General features: G+C 43.6%; 1 protein-coding gene across 1 annotated transcript in view; it reads left to right on the forward strand.

The window, feature by feature from the left end:
• Positions 1 to 13208, forward strand: part of LOC126101299 (cyclic nucleotide-gated cation channel alpha-3-like) — an 881849-nt gene that overhangs the window by 756830 nt on the left and 111811 nt on the right. The window contains exon 13 of the mRNA XM_049911978.1: positions 4535 to 4640. Coding sequence (XP_049767935.1) covers positions 4535 to 4640 — 106 coding nt within the window. The remainder of the gene's footprint in view (positions 1 to 4534; positions 4641 to 13208) is intronic.

Below are 13208 nucleotides of genomic sequence, written 5' to 3' on the forward strand. Positions count from 1 at the left end.
TACTGTTGTTGAGGATTCTATCGCAGATAAATACTTGTGACAAGCAAGATAATGAAGATGACTGCTGCTGGTTACATTCCCAGTAATTTATGTTGTGCTCTTAAATTCGTGTCTAACCGCATACTCGGTAATCGCTACATATTCGGAAAAAATTGTGAATTATTCCTGACAAGAAAAAATATAAAGGTCTGTTGTTTCACTCACAGCAGTTTCATATTTCGTGTTTCAAACACACAGAAATCACGAAATTATTACTGAGGAATTGTGCTCTTACATGTAATAACAAGTATTGCAGAAAAATCTTAACTTACACGAATAACAATGTGTCAGAACGTGTTGCATATATGAAGAGGAAAAACAGTTTGTTATCCACTTATGCGCGAACCCGCGTCCTTACATTTCGCATTCCCGCGCGCTAACCACTTTTTTTTCTTTTTTATTGGCCACGCCAAACAACAGAAACATATATCGCTCAATTCTTGTACTATGGCGTAGAGGGAACGTAAGCTGGCTTCGTTGCCAAACGGTGCTGCATAAGTCATAAATGCGTGATAGTTTAGAAGGTTTCCACTATCAGGCTTCACATGATTGCTTTACTTTTTTTACTTGAAAGTTATAAACACGTTTCGATCATTACTAAGCAAACCATTTGTTGTAAAAAGTACACAAAGTCACTAGTAACGTCAGTTCACACTCAAATAATATACGTAAGCACAGCCGATGTCTTGATATTTAATGATCTTTAAACTCTTATTTGCATAAAAATAACGCATATTTTGAGAGAATATTGACCGAAAACGGTTTTTTTAGGTGTAATCATTCGCATTAGTAACCCAACCTAACCAAATTTCTAACAAAGGAAAACAGTCTATTATGAACTCAGTTTCCAACTGTATGCATCCTCTGGTGATTCTTTAGTTACACAATCACTACATCCAAAGATAAAACCGCTAAATATGTTTCAAATAACAAATTATAGGTGTACATAAACCACAGCTCACCGATCGACAGGGCCACACCGAAATCCAAAAGCTCTCGGTCCAATTGTCGTAAAATCGGTGGGTGGACCGTTCGGTAACAGGTCTCAGAAGCTTACTGAATAGGATATTTCGGTAAGGAACCGAAAATGACGTAACTACCGCGACAAACCTACTACGCCGATCGGTATGAACGATACAGAATAGGGCCCCTGGTCAGATACCAGAAACCGCAAACATATGCACCTAAGCAGCTGTCGAGATTTTGCAAGGAGAGAAAGAAATGCCGCTTGCCGCACTCCGTCCACGTGTTGCAGGGGCTGTAATTACTGGCTGTGACTACCTAGTCACCGGTTCGATTCTTAAAATGTAGCTGATGTAGCGTTTGATATTCATGATTTCCAGAAGAAAAAATGGGATATGGTAATTTATTGTAACATTCTTCTGGGTCAGACCATTTAGCTCTGTATGTGTTTTCATGTACGATCAGTAAATACGTTTGCATCCATATCTACAGGACGGTCAGAAACAATCTGGAGAACTTTTAAGAGTGTTGCAGGTTACGTTGCGCTGATAAATAATTGTAAAGAAATAAATTCGATAAGTTGCGCAGTTTGCGAGCTAATTAGCAGTGAAGGTAGCCAATCAGGCCATTGAGCTTCCAAATTCAAGCAGCCTGCCAACACTACCGTCGCATGTCCCAATTTTGTATAGCTCTCTTGTTCGGGTTTAGGAAACCAAACGAAGTATATTTTTTGAGAAACCATCTCTGGCGGACCTCTCGAATTTGCTCGAGCAACGGCCTGACTGGCTATCATCACTGCTAATTAACTCAGAAGAGGTGTAACGTATCGAATTTTTTTTCTTAACATTTATTTCTCAACGCAACCAACGCAACCAACGCCTCAGCACTCAAGCTTTCCAGAGTTTCTGATCACTCCGCATACTCCGTAAGCTATCACACGGTGGAAAGCGGAGGGTTTCTTGTTCAATTGCAAGAGATTTCCTTCCTTGCTCCACACGGAAACGTGGCGATGAAGAAAATGGCTGTACATATGCCTCCGTAAGAGCTGTGACTTCTCTCGTCTCGCAGTCATTACGCGAGATGTATGTTCCTCGCAGTAAGAGCTTTATGCGGTCTGTCGCAAACAACGGTTCTTTAAACTTCCTGAATTTTATTTCTCGAAAAAAAGTCTTCTTCCCCATCGGAGAATTCCGTTTGAAGTCACGGAGCATTTCCGTATCGCTCGCGTATTGATCAAACCTCCTGGCAAGATATCCAGTAGCACGCCTCTGAATTACTTCAGTACCTCTCTCTAATCCGACTTCGTGAGGGTCTCAAATGCGAGAACAGTTCTCAAGAACGGATAGCGCAAGTCCTCGCTGTGTGGTCTCCTTCTTAAGTGAGCTACACTTGACTAGAATTCTCTGATTAATCCGAAATCGAACATTCGCCTTCCTTATAAATGACCCTACGTCCACATTCCATTTTCATTCTCTTTGCAGCTTAACGCACAGATATGTAACCGACCTCACAGTGTCAAGCAGCAAACCATTAATACGGCTACCATGCTTGAACGTTAAAGGATTGTTTTTCCCACTCAACTGCATTATCTTACTTTTTTTTCCAAATCTACAGCAAGATATCATTCACCACACCAAATACAAATCCTATCCACTCAAAGACGACATTTTTTCACACCGTGCAGCATCCTCAGAAAACAGTCTCAGATTGCTGCTCAGCATGTCCTCCAGAACGTTGATGTGTACACAGAAAAAGAGCCGTCCTACCACACTTCTTGGAGCGCTCCTAAATATGCCTTTGTTTCTGACGAACACTCGTCATCTGGGAAAACATTTTGGGTTCTTGCTTAAAAAATCTTCAAGATACTCACAGATCTGAGAACTTCCTCCTCGTGTTTGAAAATCCGTTAAAAGTTTGCAGTGGACATTCTGTGTTGCTGAAGGCCCTACTCTTGCAACTGCATCTACTATGGACTCTACGTGGTACGGTTTTCTTACATTGTTGTAAAAGTTATAAATCTCTTTGTTGTGAATGTTAACAACCAGTTAGTTCGTCTCAGACGTCAACATGGAAATTGTGGCTTTTAGGATATACATTCCAAGACAAAAAAAAAAGACGCACCAAGAACGAATTATCCGAACGGAACGGAAATCGGTAGATGTGAGTTACATGTACAGGCAAACAAATTATTATAATTTCATAAAAATTAGATGATTTATAAAAGAGGAAAACACAAAGTGGTTGGTCCACTTCTGGTCCTTGTTGGTTGTCCTCTAAAAAGTATCGTGTCAAACGCTGTCTAACTGCCGCGTTACAGCGTCAAAACCCGGAGCTGGCAAGTCCCTAAAACCAGCTCCGGATTTTGATGATAAAACGCTTCAATTGGACAGCATTTGGCGCTATACGTCCAGCAACTCTGTCAATCATTGCCAAGCCGAACAATTGCTTGCATAAGACACAGCGATGCACCAACGCGTTATTGACTTCCGCCGTTTGTGAAGCTCTTTATCTCGACTAAATCATCAATTTTTTCTGTAATTGCAATAATTTGTTTGTCTATACGTGTGCGTCATATCTACTGATTTCCGTCGAATTCGAATAGTTCATCTGGGAAAACATTTTGGGTTCTTGCTTAAAAAATCTTCAAGATACTCACAGATCTGAGAACTTCCTCCTCGTGTTTGAAAATCCGTTAAAAGTTTGCAGTGGACATTCTGTGTTGCTGAAGGCCCTACTCTTGCAACTGCATCTACTATGGACTCTACGTGGTACGGTTTTCTTACATTGTTGTAAAAGTTATAAATCTCTTTGTTGTGAATGTTAACAACCAGTTAGTTCGTCTCAGACGTCAACATGGAAATTGTGGCTTTTAGGATATACATTCCAAGACAAAAAAAAAAGACGCACCAAGAACGAATTATCCGAACGGAACGGAAATCGGTAGATGTGAGTTACATGTACAGGCAAACAAATTATTATAATTTCATAAAAATTAGATGATTTATAAAAGAGGAAAACACAAAGTGGTTGGTCCACTTCTGGTCCTTGTTGGTTGTCCTCTAAAAAGTATCGTGTCAAACGCTGTCTAACTGCCGCGTTACAGCGTCAAAACCCGGAGCTGGCAAGTCCCTAAAACCAGCTCCGGATTTTGATGATAAAACGCTTCAATTGGACAGCATTTGGCGCTATACGTCCAGCAACTCTGTCAATCATTGCCAAGCCGAACAATTGCTTGCATAAGACACAGCGATGCACCAACGCGTTATTGACTTCCGCCGTTTGTGAAGCTCTTTATCTCGACTAAATCATCAATTTTTTCTGTAATTGCAATAATTTGTTTGTCTATACGTGTGCGTCATATCTACTGATTTCCGTCGAATTCGAATAGTTCCATCGTGATGCCTCACAATTTTGTTATTTTTTTCCTTAGAGCGTATTTTCTGCCTTTCTCTTCTGCCCTTCTGCGACACAGGACCATCTCTTACAAAAGGAAAACGCGTATCTGACAGAGATGTTTGTTGTGTGGTTGCAGGGGGCGAATTCAGGGCGGCGGCGACATCAACACGGCCCTGGGTCTGCTGCCGGACAAGCTGAAGACCGAGCTGGCGCTGCACGTCAACCTCAGCGTCCTCAAGAAGGTTCGTACCTGTCCACCAACCCCAACTCCACAGGCAAGCACCCACTAACATACAGTTATTACTCGGCGTTGCCTGACGACCGTCACGTTATGTGATGATTACCTTCAGCTTCAACATCATATCGTAATATGATACTGAGTCGCCAGAAGATATGGGAATGTGCTGGGACACGATTTGGGCTATGGCCACAGCGGTGCCGGCAGTAGGGTGTTCCGCCGACGATCGACATCCGCCGAAGACAGCCAAACTTTTGAAGTTAGTACTCCAGTATGTGCGCAGTCTCGCTGAAACTGATCCCAACGCCCGATCGTTCACAATACGACCGACAGTCGGCTTAATTCAAATGAGTTCGTTTTCTTCAATTGAATCGACCGACGTTCATATATGCAAATATTGGACTGTTTAAAATTTTTTAAGTCTAGTATAAGATAGAAGGCGATTGCTTTATCCTCAAGACGAGCGGTATTATAACAGGGATATGTCTCTGAATCTATGGTCTCAAATCTCTGCTTCATTGTAATCCAAAAGTTCCCAACAACTTAAAAATTTAATAGTAATCAATCAGACGTTACCTAATATTATACATGTTCTGTGGCTGTCGCGCCATTTTTGCAGCATGTCTATATTTACTGCTGGCAACGGCCTTGCTGCAGTGGATAGACCGGTTTCCGTCAGATCACCGAAGTTAAGTGCTTTTGAGCGTGGCCGTCACTTGTATGGGTGACCATCACGGCCGCCATGCGCTGTTGACATTTTTTGGGATGTGCTCAGCCTGGTGATGCCAATTGACGCGCTACTCGATCGACTAGTAGCGGCTCCGGTCAAAGAAAACCACCATAACGAGAATGAGATTTTCACTCTGCAGCAGAGTGTGCACTGATATGAAACTCCCTGGCAGATTAAAACTGTGTGCCGCACCGAGACTCGGGTTCGAGTCTCGGTCCGGCACACAGTTTTAATCTGCCAGGAAGTTTAACCATCCTAACGACCGGGAGAGCGGTATGGTGGCCACACGTCCTGCTATCCGCATCCTCAGCTGAGGATAACACGGTGGTCGGATGGTCGATGGGCCACATGTGGCCTGAAGGCGGAGTGTCCTATATTTATTGCAGTATGTAATCTACAACGTAAGTAAAATGGGAAATTTTAGACCCACATAATGAAATCGAAAATCCTGTGTTCCAGTGAGAAAGGTGGCATATGTTAATTGTTAATGCTAAATGCTACTGTAGTAGTAGTGGGTTAAAGTAATTACTCATTAGCTGTGTACGAATTATTATTACTGCTCACTAATGTTCTATGCAAGTACGGTGGTGACTGTGTTGGTCGCGGTTTGCAAATGTGATGTACGTTTTTTCACTTTTCAGTATTTTTGGTGTTCACACACATGCTGAATGACAGTCATTGAAATTAACTGGGGTCTGTTTGTTTTTCTGAATTTATTTGAAGGTGTGCATAGTGTTCGCCATCTTGCTTTCATACTTCACTAAGGATCACGTTTCTCTCTTCATCTCAAATAGTCGTAAAACTTGTCTGGTTATTTAAAACTTGTCTGGTTATTACAGTAACCGGGGTAAGAGTATACAGAACTCGCCACGTACATTTCGAACAGATATAGGATAGAATAGATTCTAACGTTATTGGCTCTGCCATAAACTGACGTAGCTCATCGGACACACCGCTACCATACTGACGGCCGATGTTATTGGTGCCAGTCTGAATGCAGCCGTGTGATGTCTTTTGACTCCCCAAAGCCCTGATAGAAATGGGTTTCGACATTCAAATCGATTAGCATCTGACTCACAGTACACCTTACACTGCCTTTTTTGTTCCGGGACGGTGACAAGACTACATTCGTCACGTACATGTGGTAATCCTGGGCAGCGGTTGACGCATGTGGAAATAGTGTCTCTAAGTATTGAACATCCATCCCAGACGCTGAGTACGTCAAATACTCAAAGTTTGGTTTTATCTTTGACAGACACTGATAAGTTAAAGCATCTACATCTACATGGATACTCTGCAAATCATATTTAAGTGCCTGGCAGAGGGTTCATCGAACCATCTTCAGAATTCACTATTATTTAAATCTCGTACAGCGCGCGGAAAGAACAAACACCTATACCTTTCCGTAAGAGCTCTGATTTCCCTTATTTAATCATGGTGATCGTTTCTTCCTATGTAGTTCAACGTCAAAAAAGTATTTTCGCATTCGGAGACGAAAGTTGGTGAGTGGAATTTGACACATTGCATTATCCTGTTGGCAAATGCGATCATGCTGAGGAAAACAAACAGTTGAATGTAGGAATTGGTTTGGCTGCGAAGGATAGAGGGACATTTGTGCTGATCCGCTATGCCTTCCAGAATGGCGAGAACATCCAGGAAATGGCACGATAACGTTCCCCAAGTAATAAAGCTCTCCTCTGGTCTGGACCCTTCCAGCAAATGTTTCAGAGGTTTCTCGTTGTACCCTCCAGCGGCCGGTAGAGTATAAAACGCGATTCACGTCATTAAAACACATGTCGTCACTCAGTCGACGTCCAGTTGCGGTATTGACATGCAAATTCCAGCCTTTGTCGCCGTTGAAGAGCAGTCAGCATGGGTGCATGAACCAGGCGTCTGCTACAGAGACCCACAGGTTCCTTGGTTCACACTAGCGGTCAGTTGCTCAACTGTTACAAGTCTCTTCGCCAGAACACATCTCCGCAGAAGTCATTATGGCCCGTGGTTCACCACAGTTGCCTCGGCGCCTGTTTTGGAAAGCGCCATTTTGCTTTAACCGTGATGGCACGGGAAAAGTTTACAAACTTAGCCGTTTCAGAAATACTTTCACCCTTGGCCCCAAAGCCAATGAGCCAATGATCACACTTCTTTGGACGTCAGATAAATCGTTCCGTTTCCGCATTACGACAAAGACTGCGCTGTTACAGGTATTTGCATCACTGACTGGTTTTGGAATTTCAGCTCAGCCTGCAATTCTATACTTACGGGGCTTCCTTGCTGTTGCTTTTGCGCTGACAGTGTTCGTGAGTGCATCATTCTGTTCTATAGTGACTTTTGCAGCTGTTGTCCTCTTACTTTTCGCCACAGCGCTCGTCAGTGACCGCTTCTCATTCAGTTTTTCCGCGTTGTGACTTAGCAAGTGATGCTTTTCCGATTTCCCTGTGTGCTGTATTAATCGTCGATTCGGTGCCAACATTTCGGCTACCTCGGTTACGGCAGTACCGTAAATTGTTGGAGCTCGAGTGGTGACAGAAGCCCCAACAATTTACCCATACGAATTCAGTTAGCTCCCACAAAACACGCTCACGACTATACAGAACACCGTTCCGATCATGACTACTACTTGCAAAGTGTTGGACACATTTCACACTCTCATTCGTGGTTCAAATACAATAGCGCTACCTGCAGGCATGGTTAGCATCTGGATTTGTGTTCAAGCATGCATTTCTCGTGTTGCCTTATTTTTATCCAACCACTGTAAGTAAGTTACAATACTTATTAGTTATGAAGAGACCTGCACAGAATAGACTTCCACAGAGAGCTGCACCAAACTAGTTTCCGAATTGAAGACCACAACAACGGCACAGTATTGACTTCCGCTTAAGTGTAACTTTCATTAACACGATTTATGAAATTTATTATCATTTCGCATTGACACCTATTACGAGGAATAGATTTTGAGTTACATGTGAGGAGTACGCACTGACTGAATTTAGACACAAGAATCACTACTGGTAAACGCGTGTTTTGATACTATCTGCCACGAAGGAAAGTACCACGTTACAATCTATAAAATGGCTAAGAAAACGTAACATCCTTGTTTTTATGAGGGACAGTCAAATTAAAACTAAACACTCACCACAACAGGACCATAGAATGGTTCAAAAGTAATCACCATGAGCGTTAAGACATTTATCTCACTAACAGACGAGACGATCAACTACTGTTCCGTAGAATGCTGTCGGCCGCTGCACTTCCTCGTCCGACCGAAACCGGTGTCCATGCCAAGGATGTGAAAATCACATGGTGAAAAATCCAGGCCGTATGGAGGATGTTGCAGTGTTTCGCAACCACATAGCTGAAGCTTCCGCGTGATACTGTGCTGGCGGGCGTTACCGTGCAAGTGGACAGCATTCCTGGGCGTTTTGACTTAATCGTGTGTCGCAGTTTGTGCAAAGTGTCTTCACAGTGGTGGCCATACCGAGCGAGGTGACGCAGTGCTTAGCACACTGGACTCGCATTCGAGAGGACGACGGTTCAAACCCGCGTCCGGCCTTCCTGGTTTAGGTTTTCCGTGATTTCCCTAAATCGCTTCAGGCAAATGCCGGAATGGTTCCTTTAAAAGGACGCGGCCGACTGCCTTCCCCAACTTCCCCTGAACCGATGGGGTCATTGACCTCGCTCTTTGGTCTCCTCCCCCGAATCAACCAACCAACCAATCGTAATGCTGCGCAGTGATTTGGTTCCACGCTCGAGGATCTCTACGAGCATAGGGCCCCTGCAGTCGGAGAAGAATCACATCATGGCCTTACTGGAAGTTGCGTGAACAGCTTCGGATTTCTTTGGCAGGGGATATGTGGGCTGTTTCCACGTCTTTGCCGTTTCTCCTCGGACCGTGACAGAATCATCCGTTGCACGATAACGCCCGCAACCATACTGATAATCAGGCGGTAGCCCCGCTTCAGTGATTTGATTCGGAAACCCCGTACAACTTAGATCTTTCAATATGTGATTTTCACGTCTTTGGCGACGTAAAGAAATAAATACGTAGACGTCGGTTTCAACTGAAACGAGGAAGTGCAAGAATCGGTACGGTTGAGGAGCCGTCAGCAACCGACTGCATTCTACGAAGCAGGGGTTGAGTATCCCATCTCTCAGCGCGATAAATGTTTTAACACGTATGGTGATTACTCTTGAATGGAACAATTCCAATTTCCCGTTATGGCAGGTCTTCGGTTTTCATTTGACAGGTTCTCACATTAGATAAAAATTCCTGATAATGCATTGTGCGAGGATTCCCAGTATACTAAAATAATTGCATGTCTTTAAATGGGATCTTGTCTTACGATGATCACAAACTGCTTTGCAGCAGACATTCTAAAAAAGGATTTACTCTCTCCTTTGTAAAGTATGAGTACTGTGTCTTTAGCGTGACTTATTAGACTAGGTACCGAGTGAAGTGACGAATCTAAGTTAACGCTGTTGCTCAATAAGAAGGGAGAGATTGAAGCCCTATGCTGCTATACAGCTAAATCATATAGAATAGCACACATCGAGCCACGAACCTTAAATCCGTATCCAGTGAATGAATTAGCGTCAACAGTGACACGTTTCTTCGTTTCATAATAAACTGCGTGAAGGTTTTGAAATTAACCTAGGACGTTGGTTATGATGATCAGAAACTTTATTCCCCTATTTCTCCTATTCTTGCTGTCAAAAATCTGGAAGTGAAAATTTTTTCCACTAGCTCGTTTTGAACTGGCCTCCATGGAGTATATCATCGTTGTACATGCGAGCATTATCAGCGCCTACAACAGTATCGGGGCCCAACTCAGAAACAGTACTCGACAGCAAATAACTTTTAAAATAACAAATAAGTACATTACATGCCATAGCAGATAGAATTGTGCTCTGGTAAAGTTGGTCAATTCCAGCCTCTTTCTGTGAAACGTTTGATCGAGAACATACGCAACTTCTCTCTTGTGATCAATAAGTCTGAAACTTTCAGAAAGGCGTGAGGTGTATTAGCTTATCAAACACGATAAATATAAATTGTGGAAATATTCTCGTAGTACTTTTATTGATACGTGGAACACTTTTACAAGGATACTGGACACTTTATTGCATTAAATTTTAAGAACAAGAAAAAACATAATTCATATATAAATGTATTTACAGACTTTTAGGTCTAGTTTGACGAAGATGCGACACATGGACGGTGGTCTTATAATAATAACCATTCCGGCATCTGCCTGAAGTAATTTAGGGAAGGCACGGAAAACCGAAATCAGAGCGTATAGACGGAGAGGCACCATTCTCCCGAATACGATGTCAGCCTGTTTAAGACAATATAACCTCACTCCATTTCCCCCTGATGTAAAGTAGTATTCAACAACAAAATTATTTGATAACGTAAATAGCTGATGTTACTCTGCTAATATATTTCTCATTTCAGTCACCATTAACACGTACATACATTTCACAAACTATGCATGAAGTAATTAGTAATGTAACACTACACACGCTATCAGCTGACATTTGGACCATGGCGGCTACGTTTGGTTTCCATGTTATCTAGAGAGCTTCCCATTTGTTTGTCTAAAAATGGACTCAACATCCCTCCATAATGAGCCAGATGTTGTGCTCAGACGAGTGAGTGTTATACATTGCGCAGCTCCTGGAATAACGTTTTCCGGAAAAGGAACAGAAAGAAACTGTAGTGCGGAAGTGTTGCCTGAAGTGATAGTTACGTTATACTATTATAACTTACTCGCGTTATATTTTTACCGTCGAACCTGCTGGTGGCATCAGTCTGCTTTGGTCCGTGACTTCATCAAGATGGTGGTCGCAAATTACACATTTAGGAATCGAATGTGCCTACTCTGCCTTCACTCTTCTTTGGTACCACCCATGTCTGGATACCATGGTAAACTCGTTGTTCTCGACAAGTGACCCGTGTCGACGCAAAAAAAGACAAGAACCAAAAGAAAGGATAAACGAGAAAACATCTGTTTGGCAGTAATCTTGGCGCAGCTGACAGAGAGCGGGTCGCTGGGAAAGCGCCAAGGGATTTGGTCCGGCGGTCGCCGCCGCCCGCCCCCGCAGTAGTGACTCGCTGTTGCCCTAATAGGCGGTCAAACAAAGATCAATGTGCCGCCATATATTGCGGTGTACGGCCTGTGTATGCGGGCTCAAATGCTGCATGAAGTCAGATCCGCTTCTGGCCGAAAGCCAATGCGATCGCGGGTACGGCACCATTTTGTTCCTCTCACAATCGTGCTCACGGTTTATCCGCTGTGGCCGTCTAACAAACCGGTGGCAGTTCACAGATGCTCTCAGGAAGCAAAAAGTGTCACGCACGGATCGCTCAAATCCCGTGATATATCATAGCGCAAATTACAAAGGATACGTCTTTATGTCCTGTTTATACACGTACGACACGTATCGTATTAGTATACGCAGTTGCGCAGAATCGCTTTCGCGTAGCATCACTGAACTTGCGGGAAAAGTGTGCCTTTCGTTCACGGATTTACAGCAGAACGAAAGAAATCATATGGGTAGATGATGCACGAAACGGGTAACGGTTTCAAACAAAATGCCTATTAAGACTTATACGGGAAATCCTAACCCAAAAATCAGTCAGGCTCGAGGGAAACGTATGAGGCATGTCGTAGCAAAGAAAGAAAGAAAGTCGTATGACATGTTCAACAGCCTCCTCGGAAAGAATAGTCTTCTTCCAGGCACAATGTCTTCCTTTCAGGTGGTGGGCGTGAGCTGTATCTTAAGTGTACCACAGGCAAGGAGGTGGTTGAAAATGTCACGTTTCCCTTCCAGAAACTCAGCGACCGTGTCCTGAATTTTTTTGTTATACACACGGCCGGAAAAATGCAAAACCCTCAGAGACAAGGTCATTTTATTGACAAGTGAGGTGACAAATGCTTCACATGGCTCTGAGCACTATGGGACTCAACTGCTGTGGTCATAAGTCCCCTAGAACTTAGAACTACTTAAACCTAACTAACCTAAGGACATCACACACATCCATGCCCGAGGCAGGATTCGAACCTGCGACCGTAGCGGTCATGCGGTTCCAGACTGTAGCGCCTTTAACCGCTCGGCCACTCCGGCCGGCTGTGAGGTGACAGATAGTTCATCATCGTAGCAGTGTATGATAACAAAATTCTGACCAAATGAATCACACATGTAAGAGTAAAGGCTGCCGAAATAGTCGCATCAATACACAATGGCCCGCATCTCGTGGTCGTGCGGTAGCGTTCTCGCTTCCCACGCCCGGTTTCCGGGGTTCGATTCCCGGCGGGTCAGGGATTTTCTCTGCCTCGTGATGGCTGGGTGTTGTGTGATGTCCTTAGGTTAGTTAGGTTTAAGTAGTTCTAAGTTCAAGGGGACTGTGACCATAGATGTTAAGTCCCATAGTGCTCAGAGCCATTTGAACCAAGAGCTGCCGGCCGCGGTGGTCTAGCGGCTCTGGCGCTGCAGTCCGGAACCGCGGGACTGCTACGGTCGCAAGTTCGAATCCTGCCTCGGGCATGGGTGTGTATGATGTCCTTAGGTTAGTTAGGTTCAAGTAGTTCTAAGTTCTAGGGGACTTATGACCTAAGATGTTGAGTCCCATAGTGCTCAGAACCATTTGAACCAAGAGCGATTTCTGCATCGGCAGCTCATCCCAATGGCTCTGAAAGCGCCAGATGGCTCTGCTAGCCAGTGTGGGAACCTACCATTCGCTCCTTACTCTGTGCTTATTGTAACGCTGATACATTCACTTCACGTATGCGAAAGAGCAAAACTGGAAATAAAGTTAAATGCCCTCATATCTGCAAATAAATG

Source organism: Schistocerca cancellata, chromosome 9 (assembly GCF_023864275.1).
Source record: "Schistocerca cancellata isolate TAMUIC-IGC-003103 chromosome 9, iqSchCanc2.1, whole genome shotgun sequence".
In the NCBI taxonomy this organism is placed as follows: Eukaryota; Metazoa; Arthropoda; class Insecta; order Orthoptera; family Acrididae; genus Schistocerca; species Schistocerca cancellata.